The sequence below is a fragment of the Eupeodes corollae genome, chromosome X (assembly GCF_945859685.1).
Source record: "Eupeodes corollae chromosome X, idEupCoro1.1, whole genome shotgun sequence".
NCBI classification, from domain to species: Eukaryota; Metazoa; Arthropoda; class Insecta; order Diptera; family Syrphidae; genus Eupeodes; species Eupeodes corollae.
In genome coordinates this window covers 1,398,008-1,424,830 of record NC_079150.1, presented here as the reverse complement: position 1 = coordinate 1,424,830, position 26,823 = coordinate 1,398,008, and the positions used below count along the sequence as shown (strand labels likewise).

Sequence of the window (26,823 nt, the reverse complement as noted above, 5' to 3'; positions counted from 1 at the left end):
CGATCAATCGTTCCAGAGTTTTGAGAATGAAAGATGATAGGCTAATAGGTCTTAGGTCCTTAGGGTTGACATGCGAGCATTTTCCCGCCTTGGAATGAAAACTACCTTTACATCTCTCCAGCGCCGAAATATATAGACCAGATTTATACAACTTTTAAAGATAAAGAAAAGTGTGTAACTCGAACCAGAAAAGTTTGCCAACGAGAAGGAGCATTCAAAACAAAACAAACAATAATTGTCAAATTTGAGGCATGGGGCACGAGTCAACGTGTAATAGGGCTTGTCTCACCGAATACTAATTTATAAGGAAAGACAAAAGTGAGTCGTGAGTCAACGTGTAATAGGGGACTAATAAAGGTAAGCCTGCCATAGCAGAAACAATAGAAAAGATAATCGAAGCCAACTCACAATCGCACAGCTCAATAGAAACAACAACAACACCAAACACAAGCAATACACCACACACTACTGAGCCAACACAAAATAAGCACTCCTACAACCTTAAAATTAACAAAAACGATTATCCAAATTCGCAATCTCTTATGGATCAATTGACAAATCAATTATCACTCCAATCGCCGAAAATCACTCCCGTATAGACGAAATTCATTTGTCGTCCTTACCAGACACTGAAGTGGAAGACATCTCTCCCGCCTCATCACCAAACGCATATACTTAGGCACCTTCAAAAACCCAAATAACTTAATTACAATTAAAAACAACTCAATCTCACTCACCGAACATTTAATCACAAAAGAATTTACACACTCAACGAATAACTTTAAAAAACATAATGGCAAAAAGAAAATATAACCCTGACATCATAGCTCTTCATTAAACTCACATCATTGCATCAAATTCTCATAAGTTTAAACTCAAAAACTATATACCATTCCACCATAACAAAGGCTACCAATACTGCAAATCAGGCATAGGTTTCCTCATTAAAAATAATATACCTGTCGCATTTCGCACCATCTCCTCCTGAAACCTACTTTTCCAAACCATCGAAATCGCCGCAAAAGAAAACCATTTAGGGATACCAACGTTTACAGAGAGCATGAAGTAAATGTGACTAGCAACATTTTGGATGAAACTCAAATAAACAGCAACCATCATCACTTGGTTCTAGGTTATCTTAACGCCAGGAATGCCATATGGGGCTCTAACACAACCAATCGACTTGGAACTGTTTTTGAAAATTTGGCTTATGACAAAGGGTTTGTTAATATAAACGATAGATCGTCAACTCTTTTCAACACAAGAAAAACGTTTTCAGCCGTTGACGTTATACTTGCCTCTGCAGATTTAGCCCCACTTCTTCAATGGAAGGTTAACCCAAACGGTGAAAGTAAGGATCATCTTCCAATTATTTTACGGACCCGTGAAAGAAAAATAAGAAAAAAAAAAACGAACTATACGTTTCAACGAAGCTCAAGCTGGGATACCTTTATCACGTGTACCCACTCTTTGTCTCAATCCACAACAATATCTAACAACATCAACCAAGAAGCATCAAAATCAAAAGAATTCTAAGAGAACCGGCAGCTGATTCAATGCCTAAAACCAAATCAAATGCAGAAAAAACTAAAAAAAAAACAATATGGTTTAATAAGGAAATTTGCCGATCTAGTTAAAGAAAGCCTGAAGAAACGTCCGGAGATATTTATTAACCTAGAATTGCTTAGCCTATCGAAACACAAGTGCCAAAGTTAAATGCGAATTCATCAAAGCAAACAGATTATCTAGGGAAAAATTCGTCAATAACCTGGATCCAGCTTTTCACTCAAAAACCCTGTGGTCTATAAGAGACATTATTGCTCTGCTTGATGAATAAATAAATAAATAAATAAATAAATAAATAAATAGAATACAATTCTTAAGATCCTTAAACTCTTTTTAACAATTTTCTTATATTTTCTTAATTACTCTGCATAAAATGATTTTGCTTTAATCCAAGTACGTTCTCCAAAACATGGGGATAGTATAGCGAGAATAATACTTTTCCAATAATCTTATTGCCAAGAAAGTTGCTTTTAACCTGAGTGACCTTCCTCTTCAGCATAATGTCTGCCAAGAATTTACAGAAGACATGTCAAGAATAGAATTCGACACAACATTTCAAATGCTCAAAGGAAACATCCCTGGAGAAGAGAAAATAACTTGCAACATGGTAAAATCAGCAGCTTATAGTCTTAAGAATCGAAATTGTACACCATACAATAACATCCTTCGGACTGGTATCTTTCCTAACGATTAGAAGAAAGCCATACTCAAGCCGATCCTAAAAGATAATCGTAACCATCACCGAATTAAAGGGTATCGCTCCAAATCCCTTCTTCCTGTTCTCTTTAAAGTTTTCGAAAAAAAGGACGTAGAATTGAATGGTCAGTTATCTCAAGCTATCAAACAAGCTATCCGATAATCTCTTATCTAGCAACCACAGCGTTCGTCTTGCCATCGCACCATGAAAAAGCATTTGACCGTGTCACAACTGTTCCTGTAATTGAACAGTCAAATAAATGGGGAATCCCTTTTCAACTTTCACAGCTTATTCTTTCCTTTTTATCTGGAAGAACCTTCTGTGTCAACATCAACGGCTTCATATTAAACAAATCGAAGCTTGAGAACGGTATACTGCAAGGATTCCCTTTATCTGTATGCCTACATAGATGTCCTTATAACGCCACTAGCACAGCCAAAGCATAACCTTTATTTCGTCAGAGTATTATGTCAATACTAATAATAATAATTTCATGGCAGTTTCAGGTGATCAATCGCAGGTGTGAACACATTCCTTAAATCTGCAGACGATGAAATATATGCTTTGACTCAAAAAACAGGTGCTATTGTACCTTCCTCCAAAATAGAAGCACTCCACCTCTGCAGAAAAAAATAAATGTTCACGCCCAATAACTCCGATCGTGATTTGCAACCACAACGTCAATTTGAAAAAGAACTTAGAGTCCTCGGTATAATATTCAGTGATAATTTAAAATGGGATATTCACATTAAAAGCACAACAAACCGATTAAGGTCTAAGAAAGATATGTTCTCTTCGAAAAGGACTTCATTTGAAAACGGCCCTCACAATCACAAAAGCGCTTGTTGAAGGCTCCCTACAGCATGGAATAACACTCTACATGTGGACTTATAAACAAATTTTTACAAAGCCTCGATATAGCTGTTAACACATGCTACCGGACATCTACAGGAGCTCTTAAGACAACACCAATTGGAGCCCTTAGAATAGAAGCAGGCTTTAATTCAGTACACCGACTTAGACAAAAAAGAGGTATGAACATGATTATTAAAGCTCTTACAGACGGTTTTCATACTCTTTACAAACCTTCCCAAGAAGCTCTATACAGCAAAAAAAATCTATATCATATCTCAGAAAAATAATAAGCAATTTTCATAGATACTCCAATACAACGAAACACCTTTTATCCTCCACCTTGGAAAAAAAACTACTGCCCATCGATACCAGCCTCTCTAACTACAAAAAAGAACACACTTCCAGTCTGTAATTCCAAATACTTCATAGAGAACTAGTGGAAACTATCAAGCCTATAAGAAGCCTTTACACTGACGGATCATCCAAGGACAACAACTTAACTTATGCAATCGTCGAAATAAAAGCAAAACAATGAGGAAATCTTCACTTGCCAAGGGTTCATAACTGACTAAGGCGGTAGTAACATTGCAAGAGTAACCGCAATACTCAAAGCTCTCTCAATAGCCAAAACATGGACAGTCAAAACACTGATACTTACTGATAGCTTGAATGTCCTCAGTGGACTAAAAAGTGCAAGGAACAGTTTCCTGCCCTAAACAATATTCGAAGCATCCTTTATAATAACAAAAACATAATCTTAGCATGGATACCAGGACATGCAGGCATTAAAGGAAATGAGGTTGCAGATATGGCATCGAAAAATGCATTTCATTATCCTAACGTAAAAGAACTCCCAAACATCCCTAACTAAGGCATTAGAACTTTCTGCGACAACACCATGCATCACACCGCCGCATTCCTTTATAACAAAAAGTTTTCCAGAGAAGAGTGCATTACCATATTTCGGACAAGGGTGGGAAACACACTTTTCTCCAGTCGGCACTATTTCTCACACGACCCACCTGAAGATTGTACCAATTGTATAGGAATCCTTTTTCTATTTGGAATATTGTTGCCATTTGACCGATTTCCTGCCTCACCCCCAACACTGACTATATACAATATATGCAGAGCCAAATAGCTGAAGTATTTAATCCATCTTATGTCCTATCTTTCCAGCACATCAAAGAAGTCACACTACAACACAATAAATCCAAAGAAATATGAATGTGTCCACTTTATCAAATTATTCTTTTCTCGTCTTCCTAATTCAATTTTACTTTTTCGATGTACACAAAAATAATTAAACTTACAGAATTGTACTCTAACCTACAAAATTGTACTCCAACGTTTATATCTAAACGACATATTTGGTCACGTTGTCCTGATGTCTTTTTGAGAAATAACTTATAAATTTACGTTATTATTTTCTTTAAATAATTATATAAAATAAATAAAATATAGACTGTACAATCAAAAAACAAAAATGTATTTTATTTTTTCTTTAAACCAAGACTAGTTGACTTTAAATAGTTGTGACAATAAAATTGGTAAGATTAATACCTTTTTAAAATGTTCAAAAGTAAGGATATTTTTTAAAAGTAAGAAGCAATTGATGTAAAAAAAATAATTTTAATCAAACTATTATTTTATGAATTTATTTTGTAAAAATTGTGTACCTACAATTTAAAATTTGCTTGATTGTGCAAAAAAAACAGGCTCCTAAGTGAACTGAAAATGATGAAATGTAAAAATAAAAAGAGGCTGGGATGCGACCCACACTGAAAACTTCCCATCTCGTCTATCTATTTGTCTTGCTTAAAAGGTTTGTAGGTTTTCGTGTTTTGTTAAAAATTGGCCAGTTGAATAAATCTAAAAGATTTTAAAATTACCAAAAATAGTTTTCATACAGTTTGAAAATCTACTTTTGTTAAGTAGATTTTTAGTCGAAAACAAATTTTAGTACCATTTCTTAAATGTTTACAAATTGGATGAACCGAACATCAACTTTTACCAAATTTGCTTAATATTTTTTGTAGATTTTATTTTTGATGAAAAAAAAGACTGTTCGATTTTTATAAAAAAAAACTACTTCGTATCGAAAAAAATATTTTATGTTAAATAAAAAGAGTTTGAAGAGAATATTTTTAATTTTTAAAAGCTTTTTGAGTTGTAAGTACATTTTTATCAAGTTTTAGTGTTGTTTTTTTGTAAGAAAACTATCAATTCGATTTTCTTCAAAATTTAACTGAGTGTTGACAGCAATATTTTTTAAAAGATAATAGTAGTTTAAGGCCAATATCTCAAAGTTTTAAGAAGAAAATTGAGTCGATAATCAATTTTTACCAACTTTTATTATTTTTTTGTTTAGTTTTTATTTTTTGTAAGAAAATTGTCAATTCGATTTTTCTCAAAGATTTTTAGAATGTTAAAAACAATATTTCTTTTAAGATAAAATGAAAAGATATTTGATTCGAAAATCAATACCAACTTTTGTTAAATTTTCTTTTAAGTTTTTTTTTTTCTAAAAAAAACTGTGAATTAGATTTTTCTCAAAATGTTTCCAAATTTCGAAAACAATATTTCTTAAAAGATAAAAGTAGTTTAAGGTTAAGATATCAATGTTTTGAAAAAGACATTAAAGTCGAAAATCAATTTTTTGTTTAGGTTTTTATTTTTTGTAAAATAATCTGTCAAATTAATTTTTCTCAAAATTTTTCAGAACGTTGACAACAATATTTCTTACAAGTAAAAATTAGTTGAAAAGATATATTATAATGTTTTTTTTTAGGTTTTTATTTTTTATAAAAAAATTATCATTTTGATTTTTCTCAAAATTTTACCAGATGTTAAAAACTTTATTTTTCGTTGCACAAAATTGTTTTGGAGGTAAAATAATTTTGTATTCGTAAAATTGTCGAGGTGAACATTTTTTCTCAGATTTTTTAATTTATAAAAAAAAACTTTAATTGGATTTTTTTCAAAAAATATATATGTTTGGTATCACGTTACAATATATTATATATAATTTAATTCAAGACCCTAGTGTTTTGGGTTCGTAAGATATGTAGGGTTAACCAAAATTGTTACCTTTTTTTAAACTGCTATGGTAAAAAAAACCACCCACGCAATTTTCTTGAAAGCTCTTTCTGCATCTTTTTGCCTTATTATCTATATAACAAAATTTATTTGAAGTCAATATCTCTTCTGGTTCTTGAGCTTTGGACAACGAAAAAAACGTCGCGAACGTACGGATGTACTAACGTACTTACACACCTACGCACAGCGTCTTTCTAAATATCTTTTATTTCGACTCTAGGGACCTTGAAAAATTTTCAATTTGACAAATCGGACCCATTACAATAACCTAGGGAAGTTAAAAACCAATTATGGAAGGGGTGAGCAAAAGAGTGGTCCAAAGTAAGAATTCGGGCAAATTTCAAATAACAGCCGTTACTCGAAAACAGTTTTGATTCGGGATAAACCAAATTCTGAACACAAAGTTCTGTTTTAACAGATATCCGAAAGCTTTCACTTTACAAAATTCAAACGTTACTATGTTATACTATATTCAAACAAAATCTCATAAATATGAAGTGATGATAAATATAAATTGGCAAATGCCAAAAACAGAACACAAGATTTCCATAAAAAGAACCAACAGCCTAAAATATATTCATAAAAAAAAAATCAATTTTTCACACTTAAATAAACGGGGCAATTACCATCAAGTGGTGAAATTGAAAAACAAAATAATTCATGTATAGAATATAATATATATATATATTATATTCCACCGAAAATAGATGTCTTAAAAAAATTCAAAAAAAATTATTATTTTGTTACTTCTTTAAACATAAAAATATAAAAAAATATATAGAATATTTTAGATACTGATCTAAAGAATGGAAGAAAATAAATATTTCTCAAAAAAGCATATGCATATTTACGGAGTGATGCATCTCATGCCTAAAGGTTCAAGGATGGACAGCAGGTGCAACAGCAACAGCAACAAGCATCGTCATTTTATATTTTAAAATCAATATATTCGTCAGAATTGTATTTGTCACTCGAACTCGAAACAAGAAAGTACGTTTTTGTCACATGCAAGAAGAATTTCAATTCCTAAATTGTTTGTGTCTAATTTTCATCTCATCTCATCTGCACATTCTACCTATCTTTGCACATTTCTATTTCTGTCTACATATATATTTTTCTATTTGGTGTTATCATTATTATTTTTCTATTTTTATCCTAAATAGACAAATAACTTTGATAAAGCAAATCGTTGAATAGATGAATAGAACAAAATTTAATCTAAAATTAGACGAAAGCTTATCGCCGTTGATCTAAATATAAAACAAAAATATATTAAACAATTTTGTTTTGGTTTTTTTTTTTATATATATACACAAACACATGTTTGTATGTATTAAGCACATATTTGCATCTTATGATTATGATAAATCGGTTTTTATTTGTTTTGACCAGAAAGTTAGAAAAAAACGATTGAATTGTTTTCCAATTAAAACTACAAGAACTTATTCTTTCGATTTTGTTCAAGTACTTTTCTGTCTATTTTAAAATTGCTACCTCTATTAATTAAAGACTCCTAGTTTCTTGTGAGCAGTTTATGAGACATCGGTCAGGGATCCCATTTGATTGCCAACGATGCAAATGTTTTTTTTAAATTTCATGAAATAATGAAATTTGTCACGAATGTTGTTTGTATCTTTTTGTTTTCGGAAGTTTTGTTCTCATGATTCACTTTTCATGTTATGTTGAATTTACATATATTGATGGCGTAAATATTTCAAAGATTTGTATAATTTTTAAATGGGTGGAATTTTGTGATGAAAATAATTCGGTCACATTCAATAATGCTAGTTTTTTTAGAAAATGTGAGAGAAGAACTTTGCAAAATTGCAAATAAAACTCCTAATTCTCAGGATTGCTTCAAAAAAATTTTGAAAAGGAAACCAAACCGAAAAATTATGTTTATTCAAATAATGATGCAATAAAAATAAAAATCCTTTTTAATTCACATATAAAAATCATAATGCTCTCAATTTAATGATAATTAACGGGATTTTTGCATATCGATTGGTGCATGACGTAAAGGAAAAGAAATTCGTATTTTTGGGGGAGTATATTTTTGAGAATCCAAAATTAAAACGGCAGATTGTGTTTCGTTGTGAAATAGATTTTTAAAGTTTTTTTTTGTTGGTTCGTACGCTGCTTTATTTTTAATTGGTTGCCATAATTATATATTTTTATTACACGCCACTTAAAATGATTATAGACATTTGTTGGCCACAATAAATTTTAAGAAAAAGTGAGACTTATTTAAGATGTTTTTTTTTTTAAATATGTATTTATTAAATTTTGTATTTTATATGATATGAAGTGAATGATTTTATTTAACTTTATTTTTTTTTCAAGGCAGTGCCTCCTTTATTATTTATTTGTCATTTATTTACTCATTTTGTTAATATATCAATATACAGTGCTTTGCAAAAGTATAATCGCAATTAAAATGCTTTTTAAATAAAACCGAAAATTGAAATGGGGCTCTAATGTTTTTTGAATTACATTACATACAACCCACCACATAAATGCTTGCTATTTAAAAGTCTAAATGACCCAAATGATATATTGTTTATATTATATTTATCAGCAAAGAGTAAAAACTAAAAAATAAAAATTATTGGGTACTCTTAGTATGGTGGGTCTATATGGGTTACTCTAAAGCAGTTGGATAAACAATATTTTTAGTTTTTTCATTTTGAGCATGAATAAATAAACAGTTGGGGGTAAGGAACAGGCAACATAAAGTTAGCCATGTGAAAAATATGATTCCTCCAAATTGACACCACAAACGTGAAGTGTTTTCCCTTGGGCCTTATTTATGAACATCTCAAATGATAAACGCACAGGATATTGTAATCTCTTGAATTCAAATGGCATATCAGTTGGAATTATAGGGATATTCGGTTTCAAACACACTTCCCCTTTGATTTACCAGTTAAGATTATAGCTTCAATCAAATTTGGCAATAACTTTTTCACTGCCAATCTGGTGCCATTACACAGTTTTGGTGGATTAATGTTTCTCAATAATATAATCAAAGAATACATTTTCAGATTCAAGCAATGCGGTGGTATACCAGCCGGTTCCAATGAATTTAAAAATTCAATTAGATAATTCATTGCCTCATCTTGATTCATAACACTGTCAATTGATTTATACATAATATGTAGTGACTACACCTGGCTTTCGCTTGAATTTGAAATGGCATTGATATGAATGTTTTTCGGTGCTAAAATGGTGCGTTCTCTCAACTAATTATGATTTCTGTAATTCTGAAGAATATTCGGAAAAACACATTACATTACGAAACTGTACAAAAATTATTTGGTAAAGCGATCATTCCGTTGGTACTGTCGATTGGTGTTTTGCCATGACCAATTTCTAACAATTATTTTAATAACTCATAGCAGTTGCATCATTATGTAGGTCAATTTTCATACTGATGACTTCAAACAGGCGTTTATTTCATCAGTAAGAGTTGATCGAGGAATGACAGGGAATGTTAGACGAAAGTATTTTGATAGCAATATCAGAGCACCACCAAAACAGCTGTTGATTACCGCGTAAATCTTACATTGTTCGATTAAATGCTTCTATTGGTTTTTGTTCGCCATTGTGCACTCATACCATAAAATAATTGAAGTTAATCGCAGAACTTTTGCCATTGTAGAATTTCTTGAAATATTGCAAGTTGAAGTTTTAATCACCCGTACATTCAATATTAACGTAAAATGTGCGGTCTGGCCACCTTCTAATAATGTAGCAGCAATTCCCGAAGACGCAAGTGCCAATGCAATTTTCTATTCCGATCGAATAGTCACTAAAATCAATGATACAACGAAAGTTATCATTATATTCGATTGTACAAATAGACGTATGTAAATTATTATAATTGAACTCCAGCTCACGTTGCAATCAAGTATATTACGATTTGGTGGGGTCATACACAATTGAGCTAATGCGTTAATTACAATTGTTAGACACGTCATATTATTACAGCTTCGTTGTACATTTCCAAGGTAATCAACAAATCGGGATTTCTTTAAGTATTAGTACAAATTGTCTAGTCTTGATTGATTGAAAAAAATGTACCGTTACTTTCTTTACTAATGTTAAGAAATAAAAACAAGCTTTTCTTGCATTGCAAAAGTATAATTGCATTTTATAAATTTTTAATTCTGATCATTTTGTTATCCTTCAATCAATTTAAAAACTTGATTTGGCAAACTCTCGACCAGTTTCTTCAATAGAATTACCTTTTCGAGCTCTGTAACACTACCATACTGCTTATTTTGAGCATAAATTCTTCGTCAATATTTCCTAAAAATTTTCAATTGGGTTGCAATATGGTGAGTGAGCTGGCCACTCTATTAATATTGCGATCTTGAAACCAATTTAGTCTTTGACGACTAACGTGTCTTACGCATTATCTTGTGGAATGACAAGCTCAAGCTTTTCTAATAGCCCTAAAACTAAGGCCGCTTGAAAAAAAAAGAAATAAAAAACATTTTTAAATGATGCAATTATACTTTTGTATAACAAAAATCATTTATTAATAATAAATAAAAGAGTAAGCGACAGCAAAATGCTTTTAGCTCTAGAAACAATGCATTTTTATTTTGTCTTGAAAATATTTACTACGCTTTGACTTTTTAAATAGGATTTGAGTTGCGCTGTGGGTTTTGAGGTGTGGACAGCCGAACAAATAACATGTGGTTCTAGCAATGTATCCGTTCGGTTTTCCTGAAAAAGCAAATTTGGTAAAAAGCAAAGTTAATCAAAAATTAGTTTTAACTTCGTATACTGCCTATAATCCCGTAAAGGCCCTAACTAACATTTTCACTATTTCGAGATAATGATGAAAACACTAAATTGTTAACCGCGACCTAAAGGTAAAAAGTGAATAATAACAACAATTATTTTTTGAAACGCTTTTTTATTGCTTTATTTTTTGGAATAGTTTTAAACTCAAAGTTTGTATGCATTTGGAAAACAAAGTAGATAGGGCTTTTTAGCTTTGGATGAAAAAAGGCCCTATTTACAACAATTTACGTTATACTTTTTTAAAAATCCTTAATAAAACATTAAATAAGAATTCAAATTTATTAATTTATTTCAAACATTGAAGTCATTAATTATGACACCCAATTTAAAGGCATTATTAAAATAAAACTTAAAAAACACATATTTTTATATTCAGTTTTATAATTGAGGCTTGTATACATTTTAATTGTTTGGTTATTTATAGTAAACAAACAAATACTGCTGATCTGGAACTTATTTTTCCCTGTAAATAGTTATTATATTGTTTTATTGTTTTACATTTTTATTTATTCGTTTAAATTACCTCAATACAGAGTTGGTTTATCTTCGGTCAATGGAAGATTATTCCAAAAATGCTTGCGGTTTTCAGGAAACAAAGGAAACAAATTTTTGTCAATTTCATTTTTTCGTTTGATGGCAATGCGCTTCGAAAGCTTTAAAACCTTCCAACCGCGGAAGCATAATCACTTTTTGCAAATCAACAGACACAACAAGTGTATCCGGAGCTATTTCATTGGAATCGAGTTTGCTGTGTTTTTCATACTCTGCTCTTGTTAATTTGACTTTGTTTTTTGAATTTGATCCTTGTGATACGAACGGGGATACGAACGACCACATTGTCCACGTTAATCATTAAGGGTGCCAATGAATTCTGAGGAGTTGTCCTAATTACGTCATAAACTACACTGTTTATTTTCCTTGGAAAACCCTAAGGTAGTATAAGGTAGAAGGCTTTGCAAACAGCACAGATATTACCCTGCTCATTTTTCAAAAAATTGAAAAGCTTAATTTTCTCCTTGACGATAACTTACCTTTTTTTATCACGAGCAGTATTTTGTTTGCGTGTTGAATATAATATAAAATGTCGCTTTTCAAGCCAATCTAAAAACACAAATATTTTAAATGCATTTTTTAATACATTTTTCTCCACACGGTAGTCTAACTGGATGTTTTTTTGATTCTTTTTCTCTTCTTTTATTTTGGTTTTCTTTGGCTGACAGCCCTTTTCTCTTCCGCATCAATCTTCCGCCATCATCTTTGGACTCTGCTGCCTGTCCTGGGTTGGTTCCTCCACTTCTTAAATATTTAATATTACAATTTCTTCCTGATTCACTCCGCCTGTCTCTGTACCACCACCAGTAACAAGGACATTTTCATTTTCTGAATCACTACTATTTTCGGGAACATAATCAGGATCCACCGAATTTTTTTTATTTGCGTTTCTTAATTCTGTTTTCATTAATTCGATTTTTGTCTGTGATTAATATTCAAAGCTAAATTAACAAGCATTCTTGACCGGTTCATGTTTAATCACTTATTGTAAGTAATATATATGTAGATAAATTTAAAAAAACTCGAAGTTGCAGCTTCAAAAGTTTCAACAGACTATGTAAATGCCTAATAAAGCCCTCTGCTAAAAACAAAACTCAACATTCGTTAAAGAGTTAAACAGCACCAAGCACGAAACGAGGTTACAACCTTAACGTATCAAAAATCTCATTCAACGTAAGGCCAATAACGCACTCTCCAACAAAATCAAATTTAAAATTCGTAAAAAAAATCTCGACAAGATTCAACGAGGTACAAGCTTTAACAAACAAAATTGCAGCAAGAAAAAAAGCCCTAACAACAAAAATTCTTGCGTCAAAATTTATAAAAAGCCCTAACTGCCACATAGATCTTTTTATAAAAGAACATGAATAGCTTTCTCTATGCAGTGTACTAAAAAAGGCCCTATGTGGTAGTTAGGGCTTTTTATAAATCTTGATGCAGATGATTTGTAGTTAGGGCTTCTGGCTTTATTTGAAGATCTAAGGTTAAGGAATCGATGACAATGCCCTAACTCCAAATATGCCTTTACGAAATTTTGAGCAGTATAGGAAGTTATTATAAAATCTATCCAATTTATTAAAGACTTAAAAAAAAATGAGTGGGTGTTCTTTTATTATTGCAATTTAAAAAAGGGTACATGTTTGGGTTGACCCCAAATATCTCACGAACTAATAAAGCTTTGGCTTTATTTAAAAAAAAGAGCAATAATTTTTCTATAAATAAAAAAAAATAAAAAAAAAATATTTGGAGATAAAATAATTTTAAGCAACGAAGAATAACGTTTTTGACATCTGTTAAAATTGTGAGAAAACTCGAATGGACAGTTTTATAACAAAAATAAAAACTTACAAACTCATTAATTAGCGTTAATAAAAATTGATCGACTCAAATACCTTTTCAAAAATTTAAGATATTGGCTTCAAACTAATTTCATCTTATAAAAAGTTTGTTCTACATCTCGTAAACAAAAAAAGATTTTGAAATTTTAGTTAATCTTTTGGAAAAATTCAACTGAAACTTAAGAAAAAAACTAGGAAACCTCCTCCGAAAAACTGATAAGAAAGTCAGTACTCAAGTATTTTGAGGTTAGGTTAGGTTATAGTGGCTGTCCAAGATGGAAACGGACACACTCAGGCCAGTTTAATGGCCTATTGTGATACCACATAAATCTTAAGGCTTCCTCCTAAGCTCAATGGAACCAGTTTGAGTCCCTTACGAAACGTGAGAGGCTGATTATGCTGAGATGATTTAGATCGTTTAGATAGTGAAAGAAGAATTCTTTTAGGTAATTCTTGCGATGAAGAACGATTTCCTCCTCTTCCTCGTCCATACAGCTTCTGCAAAAGTCATTTGAGAATACGGTAGTCTCGTGGCGTGCTTTCCTATTAGACAGTGTCCGGTTATGACACCTATTATAGAGCTTATATGCGATCTATTTAGAGAGAGCATGCACCTTGAACGTTTTAAATCCAGTGTTGGCCAGATGTTTTATGTGACTTGACACGTGATTATGTTGTTCCAGCTGGTGCCTGCCCTCCTCACAGCGTCTTGCATTAGCAACAGTTTATAAGTAGCGATTGGTATGCCAGTACGTGCCAAACGTGGTAGGATGGGCTGTACTGTACCGTTCCTGGCGAGTTCATCTGCCTTACAGTTACCTGGAATGTCTCTATGGCCCGGCACCCAGCAAGGCCACATAAATCTTAAGGCTTCCTCCTAAGCTCAATGGAACCAGTTTGAGTCCCTTACGAAACGTGAGAGGCTGATTATGCTGAGATGATTTAGATCGTTTAGATAGTGAAAGAAGAATTCTTCTAGGTAATTCTTGCGATGAAGAACGATTTCCTCCTCTTCCTCGTACATACAGCTTCTGCAAAAGTCATTTGAGAATACGGTAGTCTCGTGGCGTGCTTTCCTATTAGACAGTGTCCGGTTATGACACCTATTATAGAGCTTATATGCGATCTGTTTAGAGAGAGCATGCACCTTGAACGTTTTAAATCCAGTGTTGGCCAGATGTTTTATGTGACTTGACACGTGGTTATGTTGTTCCAGCTGGTGCCTGCCCTCCTCACAGCGTCTTGCATTAGCAACAGTTTATATGTAGCGATTGGTATGCCAGTACGTGCCAAACGTGGTAGGATGGGCTGTACTGTACCGTTCCTGGCGAGTTCATCTGCCTTACAGTTACCTGGAATGTCTCTATGGCCCGGCACCCAGCAAAGGTGAATATTAAACTGTTGTGCCATCTCCATTAGAGATGATCGACAGTTATGGACTGTTAAAGAGTTTGTAGAGACAAATCCTAGAGATTTGATAGCGGCCTGGCTATCTGAGAAAATACGGATATCAGATGTTGATATCACGTTTTCTTTAAACCAGGACAAGAATTCCTTTATCGCCAAAAGTTCCGCCTGGAACACGCTACAATAATTGGCAAGGCGGAATGAGAGACTTAATTTCAGTCGTTCAGAGAACACACCTCCACCAACCTCTTCTTTTTTTTTGACCCATCTGTATAGAAATGGATTGACTCATCATATTATAAGAACAAAGACTTCAAATTATTTATCTCACGCAAAATATTGTTATGAAAATTGTGTTAAAGTTATAAGCAAAACAAATCAACAGACGCGATTGGAAGTTATCAATGTGGGTCGAATCCAAACCTCTTTTTTTGCTTAGATATTAGGTCATTATTTGTACAATATCCCTTCCTGCCTAAACGAAGGCAGGAAATTCTACTCTCCCATCCGTTAGTAAAAAAAGCTTGTGTTGAAATTCTCTGCCAAAAATCGTTCTTATATTTTGTCCCAAAAGTTATCGTACTCTCCTCGCTCGGTTCTATTTACAGTTAATGAATAAAAAATGAAGTAGGTATTAACTCTTAAGCAACTTAGGTTTTATTTTTATTTTAAATGTCGAAAAGAAGAATTTTGATAGTCAAAAAAGATCCCTCAACAAAAACCAAAAACAAATTAGGTATACTACATTAATACATCGAATCGTCATAATTCTTGAATTTATTTTTGGCAAACGGTAGGTACATCCTCTACTACAGCCCCCACTGACTAAAACAAAAAATTAAATAAACTGACTCATAATAGGTTATAAGAAACATGTTGACAGGATTTGGCAGACAAAAAAAATAATAATAGGTAGAATTCATTTTATGCTTGTACTTAGCAATTTGTTTATTTCAGTCGTTTTGTTATTTCAATTACCTACCTACTAGAAATTTAACACCGCATAATATGTTAAAGTCTTCATTTGTCTATCATATCATTGTAAATCTAAGTATGTACGTATTTTGGCAATAAGGACGTACAAATATGTATATTTATATAGAAATACAAATGGTGCGTTTTTGTTTGAATTTTTATATAACAATAACAACCTCTGTCAACGGTCTTCCTAATGTGGCTTCATTAAAGTGGTGGCGGCTTGCATTATTTAACACGATCATTTGCTGTTCGTTGAAATTGAAACAGACGACAAAGACAAGTCGCGTTCGCGTCGTTCGTCGTCCGTCGCATGCGGCATGCCAAACTATTCTTAAAAATGCCAAGTATCGTTATTTTCTCTGTTGTTTAATTTAAATTTAGTTGAATACCTATAAAGAAAATTTGTTAGATATCCTCTCTTCAATTCAATGTAACACCCCATCACTTAAGAGACAAACAAGAATTTTAAAAAATGAAGCGATGTTGTACCCATACGAATAGGTATGCTGGCATGAGCCAAAATTTCACAGAAATTTAAACAAAAAATACTCGTAATAATACAAATGCACCATTCATTTAAATTGACAGCATTGTACCATAAACAGTTCTTTTATCGTAAGGCGTTGATATGAATTATCGTAATGTTCTGCAGATTCGAATACCTGATGAATGTGAAGTATGAGTATGTTTTAAGATGGAATAATATTAATCACTTTTCGAGAAAAGAGGCCGGGATAACTCCTGATCCCGTCCGTCGATTTATCTTGCTTATGACTTTAACAAAATATTCATAACAATATTTTGCGTGAGATAAATAATTTGAAGTCAATATCTTTCTTTGTTCTCATAATACTTGAGTATGGACAAAACTGTTTTTTGCTGTCAGTTGAAATTTTCAACAAAAAAAAAAAAAAATTACCAACAATATTTTGCATATGATGAAATAATTTGATTTCAACAACTATTTTTGCTAACGAGACTTTTAGTCAAAAACGAATTCATAGTAATTTTAGTAGCATTAATACTAAGCCGATATAAGGTGATAACCACACAAGACAATAATACAAGGCAGAGGAGAAAGAACAACAGCCAGGAAGAACACATGACAACAGCGGTAGGTTTCGAGTCGGTCCTCCATCTGTCTACTAACCACGCTTACTGATGCTTGATTTCGGTGATCGATGGGAACCGAAGCTTTATCAGTGACTAGGCCGTTGCCATATTTTTTTTGTAAATTAGAAGATTGAGAGAAAAAAATGTCCCGTTACTTTCTTTACTAATCGTAAGAAATAAAAACAAGCTTTTCAAAAGTATAATCGCATTTTTTAAATTTGTAATTCTGATCATTTTGAATAAAATATTTTACAAAAAAACTAGTATGGGATATTATTATCTCTGCTTTTTTACTTACTTACTTAAAGTGGATCTACAGACCTGTGTGAACTAGGACCTCACCCAACAAACTTCTCCATCTAGTCCCTAGCTAGATGTCTCCAGTTTCGCGCTCCAAGTTGGGTGAAGCCGGGGTCATCCTCTACTGCTCTGTCCTGTGGGTGTGGATTCGAAGACTTTCCGGGCCAGAGCATTGGTTTCCATGCGCTCTACGTGACCCAGCCATCTTAGTCGTTGGACTTTTACCGGATAAGCGACCCAAGGTGCTTTTATCCGCTTTTGTCATAGTCCATGCTTCTGCACCGTATAGCATGACGGGGATGATAAGGGTCTTATATAGCAACACTTTGGTCCTCCGAGAGAGGACTTTACAGCTCAATTGCTTTCTTAGTCCAAAGAAACAGCGGTTAGCAAGAGTTATTCTGCGTTTGATCTCAGTTCAGCTGGTGTTGTTTTCTGCGTTTACAGTGGAGCCTAGGTAGACGAAGTCCTTGACTACCTCAAAGTTACGTCTGTCGATGGTGACGTTTTGACCAAAAAGTCGGTTTTGTATGTCCTTTCTTGACGACAGCATGTACTTTGTTTTGCCCTCATTAACCGTTAAACCCATTTTTGCCGCCTCTGCCTCAATACTCACAAAAATCCCTGCTTTCAATCAATTTGACATACTCCTGACCAGTATGTTTAATAGGATTGCCTCTTGGAGCAACACTACCATACTGCTTATTTTGAGCATAAATTCTTCGTCAGTATTCCCCAAAAATTTTTAATTGTATTGCAATCTGGGGAATGAGCTGCCCACTCTATTAATATTGTGATCTTGAAACCAATTTAGTCTTTGACGACTAACGTGTCTCACGCATTATCTTGTTGAAAGGCAAGCTCTAACCTACGAAATCGTCTCAGATAGAGCATCAAATTGTCTTGTAGAACTTCTGTGTAATCTTCACTATTCATTCGGGTAGGTAAAGGAAAGTGCAACTTAACAGCGGTCACAGAGAGCCCTCCAATCCATAAAGCTGCCATCTCCGAAGTTCCTCATAAAAAAATACTTTTTTTCTTTACTAAGGTCGTCAAAACCTTCGGACCATCAAGGTTAAACTTGACTTACTGTTCTCAGTTCCGGTCCAAGTTTTGACCAGCAAATTCTAGCGTTTTAATTTTGTGGGAACCGAAGCTTTATCAGTGACTGGGCCAGAATAAAATCATTTTGAAGTCAATAGCTTCATTTATTTACCAGATTATTTCACCATTTATTCATTTATTCGCCTCTTGGACAGTATTCAAAAAAGAGCTTTAAAAATGATTGGTGACATTAACATCATCAGCTCGTTTACATCTTTCGAACATCGACGCAAGGCTTCTTCCCTTACCCTTTTTGCCGTTATTTTAACGGACTATGCTCTAGTGAAATACCCAGTTGCATTCCTCCCCTTTAACAATTTAACCGTAATACCTGCGTTTCTAGGAATGTCCATCAGTTTACCCTTGACCCCAATTTCGGCCGTACTATGAAGTACAGAGATTCTTTTTTTAGCCGTACTACGCGAATGTGGAATGCCTTGCCACGCTCTATCTTTCCCTGTAATTGCAATGTTCAGAAATTTAAAATCAATGTACACTGACACCTCCTATTAAACCCTTCTCTCTTTTCCTAAAGTTGAGTCTTTTGTCATATTAAAGGTTTACAAAACCCTTTTAGTGTTCGCTCTTTATATTTAAAAAAAAATCAAACAAATTTACCCACAGGCTGAATTAATAAAAAAATGTTATAATTGTTGCGCAGTGATTAAAAGAACTATTAACTATTATATGGTTAAGATGTTAAGAATTGGTTATATAAATAGTACGGTAATCTATACAAGGTCCTCTACAGCATTTCCTTCTCTAAAGGTATTGGATTTTTTATACTAGGAAGAGTGAAAGTATACCAAATTTTTTACGTAATTTCTGACAAATTTAAGTTCATTTTAATTTAGCTAGAATAAAGGATTTAATCTTTTGTGAATCGTGATGCAAGTATTTGAGAAAAAAAAGAGAAAAGGATTATCAAGATGTAGCAGGATATCAAGAACTCTGAGCAATTCATTTCAGTCAAAGCTATAGTTTTTAAAAATTCCTGATCAGAATGTCTGACGATTTGATTTTCAACCTAACTTGCCTAAATTATCAATAAAAACTCTGACGATCACAATAAATATGCTCTGATTTAAAAAAAATTATTATTTCTAAAAATTTAATCGCTATGAGTATAAAAAAGAGTATCAAAAATTCGTTACAAAAAAGCTTAAGATCTTCATGAAACAATGTGCACATAAAATAAATTAAAAAGTAAGTCAAAATCCTTTCAATGCATTTTGTCGAGTTGAGTAGGTAAAAAGTATCTTTTATAAGATATTTTGGAACAGGAACGCCAAAAAAAGTACACATCACATATCGGAATCTTTTATCGGCAAAAAACATCTTATGTATTAAGAGTAAGTAATAGAGAAAATTGTGTATTTTTTTAAGAACTAAAGATAGAAAAAAGTTTTTTTTCTTTTTAAATTGCAACTCTCAGAGAGCATAACTTTTTTCTAGTCGAGTATTTGAAACACACTTTTTCTTGTGTTTTATTAATAAAATAAAGGAGAACGAGAGCGAAAAATTCGACAGAAAATAAAATTTAAAAAAAACACGAATGTTTTGAGAGAATTTTGTTCTTGAATCTAATTCGGAAAAAAATGTTCGTTTAGTTTAAACTTTTATAACGAATCATCAGCACATATCCATCGACCATCGAGTCGTATCGGTCGTCGGTTTTTTCGGAAATTTTTAAAAAAGCAAACAAGAAAGCAAGCAAACAGATAATTATTTGAGATTTATTTTTTTGTTATACAAAGTAATTATTATATATTTAATAAATAATAAAATTTTATCCTTGGGCGATATTTATTTTAAATACCTTCCTAATTAACAAAAAATAATTTAATATTTTCTATTTTTTAAACTTTTCAATCGTCGCGGGTTTTTATTTTTACAAAATAATAAATGAAGCAAAACAAAACAAATAATACATCTCCAGGCAAATATGCATTTTAATGTGTTTTTTCACTAATTATATTTACCAAATAAAAAAAATATCAAAATATCTGTACAAAAAACTAGTGCGTGTGCAAAAATTTAATTAAATTAAAAATAGATTTGTATTACTCCATCCGAGTATTATATACAAAATCATCAATTCTAAGTGAATAAGAAGGCCATACCAACTCAATTTTGTGAACTTAATAATCCTTAACCTAAAAAATATATATTATTGTGAACAAAATTTAAAATCAACTAAATAGGTATATTTGAATATACATATTTAAAAAATGTGAAACAAATAAAAAAGTGTACAAATTAAATTAATTTAAATTTAATCAAAAAGATGCCAATCGCTATTAAATAATCATCTCAATTCTCAACTCAACAATCAACAATAAAAGAAGAGCTTTCCAGAGCCTTGTTGGATTATTTTTTATTTATTATTTTTACTTAAAATTCTAACAATATTTTTTTTTTTATTTTAAAAATTGATTACTCTTTGAATTTAAAATGCAATGCCAAGTAACAATTTTCCCACATGCTATATCATTCAGGTTGTAGTAGTTGTGTTATTTGAACGACCTTAAGAACATAAAAGAGATACACCAACCCGCTTTCTAAAAATATACATTCTTTTTTTTATTTTTCAAATTTCCACTTTTCCAAAATACAAATTATCAAATTTCCGTTTCCATAAAAATAAACGACAAGCTCTAGTGATTTCATCAAGAAAAAGAGGGAAAAGAAGTAAAACTTGATGCAAAAATAGATTAAGTTAATTTTAGGTGAAAATAATAGAGAGTCCTCACACAAAAAAGTATCTGTGGGCGAGTTTATCTCATCTATGCAAGAAGCAGAATTTGCTAAGAGTGAAATTCCTTCTTCTTCGTTTTTGAGAAGAAAAGCTTAGCAAGCCCGAGTGCCAGACAATTTCCCACATTATTTAATTTGTATATTTTTTTTGCTCAATAGATAATGTAATACAATAAGTTGTGTGGGTGGTACCTATTCATGTATCTATTTCAACTGACAAACAAACTGAATTAGAAAGAGACATCAGACATTTAATTAATGTTGCTGTAGGTACATAAATTGATGAATTTTCATTTGGCAAACTTTCGAGTTTTAGAAATGCATGCCTACGTATATTCAATGCAAATTAATTATATGAATCGGTATACTTAAAATACCAGGAAAAATCATAACCAATTTTTTCTGTTGATTATTTAAAAAATAATTAAACTCTCTTGTCACTAATTAAAAAATAAGGTTTTCGCAAATATAGAACACTTTGAACATACAAAAATAACAATTAATGAAAAGCAAAGAAAATGCTGGGAATACAATTTAACATCAATTCTTAACAAATTCGAGAATCGAAATACCTGTAATTACAATTTCTTGTCACAAGACTTTTGATTCTCGTTTGAAATTTATTTTATTTCTAGTATTGGGTATAATATTTTTTTGTGTCCAGGTAGCTACAACTAAATACATTTATAGTACTTATAATATATATTCTCATAGGACACGGAGTTCTTTACTGATAATTAAAAAAGATCACAGAACTTTATTTGTAGTTTACTCCAGGTTATTTTTTTTAACGGCTTTTGGAAAGAATTAATTTGCTTAACTCGACAAAACGGATATTGAAAAAGTAATAAAACCGGAAGATGGAGATAAAATGTTAATGAAAATACTAAAATAAAATACAATTTTAAAATTCATTTCGGAATTTGGAGATAAGACGTTAATGAAAATATTAAAATAAAATACAATTTAAATTCATACTTGGAATTAATATGCTTTTTGCAGAAAGTACTAGTTTTCTTTAACAGCAACTAGAAAAGGAAAGCTGTCTTAAGCTCAATTTCTCAACTAAATGCCAAGTATTTAGGTTGACTGTTTTTCTTTTCTTAAGAATATAAGAATACATTTTTGTGCAGTTTTGTATCTATTAACCAAAAAAGTAGTTTTAATTTTTTTAAAAAAAGTTTATGCGTTTAGTATCTTGATCACTTGGAGCCTTGAGCCTTAAGAGAAAGTTTGTATGTGGTTTTTATTTTGTATTTTAAATAAAATTCATGTAATTCAAAAGAAAGACAAAAAAGAACAAACTTGCTTCTGCTATTCAATGCCGTAAAATCTGTTATCAAAACACATAAATAACTTAAAAATAAACTGTGTAAACAGTTTTAAAAATTAACTATAACGGAATGAAATGTTTTTTTGTTCTGTCAAGTACTGATGTATAACTCGGCCCATAAACTAGATCCAACTAGATTACAAAAAAAACTTAAAATATACCCCTTTATACATAAGTAACTTTAATTTCCTCAAAAAATATCTTTTACTATCACTTAAATATCGGAAAATTATGAAATCTTTTGAGACTAAAATAACAAGAAGCAGTTGATTCACAATGATTAAAAAGTGTCAAACGCCTAACATTGATAATATCAAACAAATATCAATAAGGCATGTAAGGCGAAGCAACTTCTCCAAAGTTTTTTCAAGATTTTTAGGAAATTATTTGGGTATGATGTTGTGTTCTTTAATTTTATTTTTCACCAGAAAACTAGTAAGCCTCTTGAGACTTGTAAAAACTTTCAAGTTTTACAAATTCTCCTTAATCCCCAATAGTGACACTAAGTGAGGCACTAATTTTAAGAGCGCCAATTTAAATAGGAAGTTTGACATCAAACCCTATATTAAGGATAACTTTGTTGTGAAATTAAGTTGACTGCACGACCGAGCTATAATGACAGTTGATGATTACATTTTAAGTACAACCATTTTGTTTGGGAACATTTCAATGTTTTATTGTTTTCTTAAAATACATCAGATAAGTTAATTTTTTAAATAAGTAATTAAATTACAGGAGTAATACAAAAAATATATATATTTGGTTAAGGTCAAGTTTTTTAAAAGTTAAGTTGGAGTTGGTTCTGGATAAACTAGAGGAGCCTTCATGTTTTATTCCTTAATCTTCGGTCTATCATCCTCAGAAAACCACTTTCTCGAGTTTAATTGTGAATAGCACTCATTTTTGAAAATATGCAAACAAAAATGTACAAAACTCGACATTGTCCAAGAAACGTAAGTTTCTCAGCAAACTATACGAACTTTACTTTGGAACTAAGTTGACCTCTCCCTGAAAAGAATCTAAGATAAACGAAGAAACCATTTGAATTAGAAAAAAGTCATGAAGATTTGAAATATCCAGTGGCTTTGAAAAAATAGAATCAATATAAGTGAACCAAGAATAGGTAATTGTCGTTGAGTTGAATACATATCAAGAATTGAAGAGCGACCAGAGCCGTAATTTCTCAATTTTGTCTGTTCGAATATCATTAGATCTTGCTTGTACAAAATAACGAAACTAGTGAGTTATATATAAATAAAAAAATATTTCTATTCAGGTTAAAATATGATGAGTTATTACAATACAGATAATTATTTTACATAAATAACGAATCCCCTGTAATCTAAGCATAAGTCATATTTTACACGCGGCATATTTTTCGAATGTTAGAAAATCTTTAAAAAAAATGTACTTCCTTCCTTCTCTCACTTTGATTAAATTAAGTAGACGATGTATCTAATTCACAAGCTCGTAGAGAGCAAAAAAAAAGTTATTATAATATTTATCCGTAAAAAAAAGTTCAGAATTTCAAGTGAAAATAATAGAATGATTCTATTTTGGGAACTATTTTTATTTGATTCGTGTGGATAATGTCGGACATTCCGACAAGTTACATTTATATTAAAAAAAAATAAAGAACGAAATAAAAAAATGCACATATTTTTATCATGTCAATTAAAAAGATTAGGTTAAAAACTTTTGAATACATATGTATGGGTCGGAAACGGTCTGTAAAAGTACACAAAATTGCATATTCTGCCGTCAATTGAATTATGTTTTTTTTTGCTCTGATTGAAAGGTTTAAAATTTAACTACAAAAGTATGTTTTGAATTTAATTACCTATTTACCGTTTTATGTTTGCAGGATAATAATTTAATGAGAACATCGAAACCTATTCTATGACAGGAGAGCGAGAGAGAAAAGGGACATCGTAAATTTGTTTTGGTTAAAAATCGTATTTTTTTAAATTAATATTAAAACCTTTAACGGAATTAGAAAAAAAAATATTAAATCCCATTCACAGTAAAAACAAAACAAAAAGCAAACGACTGCAAAAAACCCGAAATTTCATATATATGTCACCATAAATTATAATTTAATTCCATTTCAATCAGCATGGGGGTGGCTGAAGATTTTGCTCCCAGCTTTGTTAAGAAGCCACAGCTTCGACAAGAAGATGATGGCAATCGTCTAATTTTCGAATGTCAATTATTATCATCACCAAAACCCGATATTGAATGGTATCGCAGTGAAACACTTCTAATTGAAGATGCTAGAACAAAATTTAAAATACAATCTATTGGTGATAATAAATTCACTGTAGTATTAGATCTCGACGATGTTGTTGAAACGGATGCTGGCCTCTATAAGGTTAAAGCCAAAAATAAACTAGGCGAAGTGTCAGCATCGATCAATTTGAATTTTAGCCGTAAGTATTACTATTTGTTTGTATATATTTATTCTTCATTATCTTCAATTTGTATTTGACAATCCTAAAAACACATTTTTTCTTTATAAAAAAAAAAACAAAAAAATCAAAACAAAAATAAACAGCGGCTGACGAACCAAAGGAAAGGTGAGAGCGTTTTATCAATAAAACTCTTAAGCTTTTTTTAAATGCGGCTTATAAATTGATATACTACTCTCAAAATAATATAAGAACAAGCATTATATGAATTCCTTAGTTTGCTTTTTTTTAAAAAAGGATCGTATTTTATATTTCCATTAAATAATAATAATAATATTAAGTCGAAATAACTCCATTATTTAACTTTACCCAATTTCTCTTTTTTTACTTTTTAACTACGCTTAATAATACTTCTCCGCTTAAATTTTAAACTTAAAACAGAGGGAAAATTTGTTGAACGGTGAGTTTTGCCTAATATTGTTTATATATAACAAGCATCATTACATATATTTTAAATAAACATTAACCACAAATAACTTATTTACCTTTGTTTCTTGTTAAAAATTTAGTTAAAATTATGTTTGCTTTTTGATAAGCGCCTGCAAACTGCATTTTACTTTCTGTTTTTTGTTTATATAAAAATGTTATTCATATTTCAATAAGTAAATTAAAAATTCTATTCAGACAAATCGACGGTTTCGCACCGACATTCACGAAAAAACCAGCCATCCGACAAGAGGATGATGGTAAACGCCTGCTTTTCGAATGCCGTGTTAATGCAGATCCAAAACCAACGATTTCATGGTTCCACAATGGAACGGCTGTCAAAGAATCCCCAAGGCATAAGGTATAATTAATGTTTTTGCTTTGTTTATACATTTTTAAAATATTTGTTTTTATTCGCCTATTACTTAATCTTTAATTAGTTTTCTTGTAATAAGAACTTATAAATTTCAATACTTAGAAGAATTGAAATAATTGTCTGTACACCAAATCGATGAGCTTTAGATAGACGATTGTCATTCTGAAATTCAAAAGTTGTTCCAAAAATCTAACTCTATTATTGCCTGAAATGCAATTTTGTGACAAAGACTAAAGCTTTTTGTTTCCTGTTTTTTTTTTCTTTTCATCTGTTTAGCTAACTGTTGACAAAGATGGACAATCTTATTTTGCATCACTTGAAATCAAAAATGTTACAGTGGAGGACGCTGGCAAATACAAAGTCAATGCTAAAAACGAACTTGGTGAAAGTAATGCAACAATTAGTTTAAACTTTGACAGTAAGTACTTCTTTTTATATATATAATAAAAAATCTTGTATACAACAAAATTTTAGCATATATGTAAGTTTTTGTTACAATGTGTTGATGTTAGTTGAAAATTAAATGTATTTTTAAACTAAGATTGAAACTAAAAATAACCATCAGTCATTATTGCATTAAGATTTGCAGAAGAAAGGTTTTGAGTTTCTTAAGTATTGCAGTTATAACTCACATACTTAAGAAACTTCTTAATCCTTTTGGTTGTTGTGTAAAAAATAATACGTTACCAAAAAAAAACATCACTAAAATTCAACTAATTATTCACTAATTTACACATCTACTTCGAACATTTAAAAAAGTATCAACTACATTTTAATAACATTTTGTACAAATAAAATTTCAAAACATACAAAATCCAATCAAAACAAGGCTTAAAAAATTATACAATTTTAAAAAAGCCGTTGTAAGTTGTTTGCCTTTTAAATACGGAATTAATTAAAAGAATTAGCTTTTTATAGAGATTTCGTAAGTTAAAAAAAATAAATACTAAATATTTTTTTTTCTTAAAAAATATAAAATTAAAAAAAACATACAAATAAAAATGCTGGCGCTATTTCTTTATATATATAAAAATATCAAATTCTTTTTTGTATACCTACATTGTTAATTTTTTTAATTATAAAAAATATTATTTTTTGAAGTTAGTTTATAACATTCCTTTTATAACTTAATTTTTGAT

At 31.1% G+C, this 26,823-nt stretch overlaps 2 protein-coding genes across 21 annotated transcripts in view; one reads left to right on the top strand and one right to left on the bottom strand.

The window, feature by feature from the left end:
• The window catches only part of LOC129953197 (glutamine--fructose-6-phosphate aminotransferase [isomerizing] 2), a 233,214-nt gene extending 226,996 nt beyond the window's left edge, over nt 1–6,218 (bottom strand). The window contains exon 1 of the mRNA XM_056066115.1: nt 6,203–6,218. The gene's annotated coding sequence lies outside the window, so the exon portion shown is untranslated. The remainder of the gene's footprint in view (nt 1–6,202) is intronic.
• A 13,705-nt stretch (nt 6,219–19,923) lies between these two features.
• Nucleotides 19,924–26,823, top strand: part of LOC129953432 (twitchin) — a 61,241-nt gene continuing 54,341 nt past the window's right edge. For all 20 annotated transcript variants that reach the window (XM_056066689.1, XM_056066688.1, XM_056066687.1 and 17 more), the window contains exons 1-5: nt 19,924–20,080; nt 24,279–24,843; nt 24,969–24,990; nt 25,507–25,669; nt 25,961–26,102. In XM_056066689.1, coding sequence (XP_055922664.1) covers nt 24,531–24,843; nt 24,969–24,990; nt 25,507–25,669; nt 25,961–26,102 — 640 coding nt within the window. In that variant the 5' untranslated portion in view covers nt 19,924–20,080; nt 24,279–24,530. The remainder of the gene's footprint in view (nt 20,081–24,278; nt 24,844–24,968; nt 24,991–25,506; nt 25,670–25,960; nt 26,103–26,823) is intronic.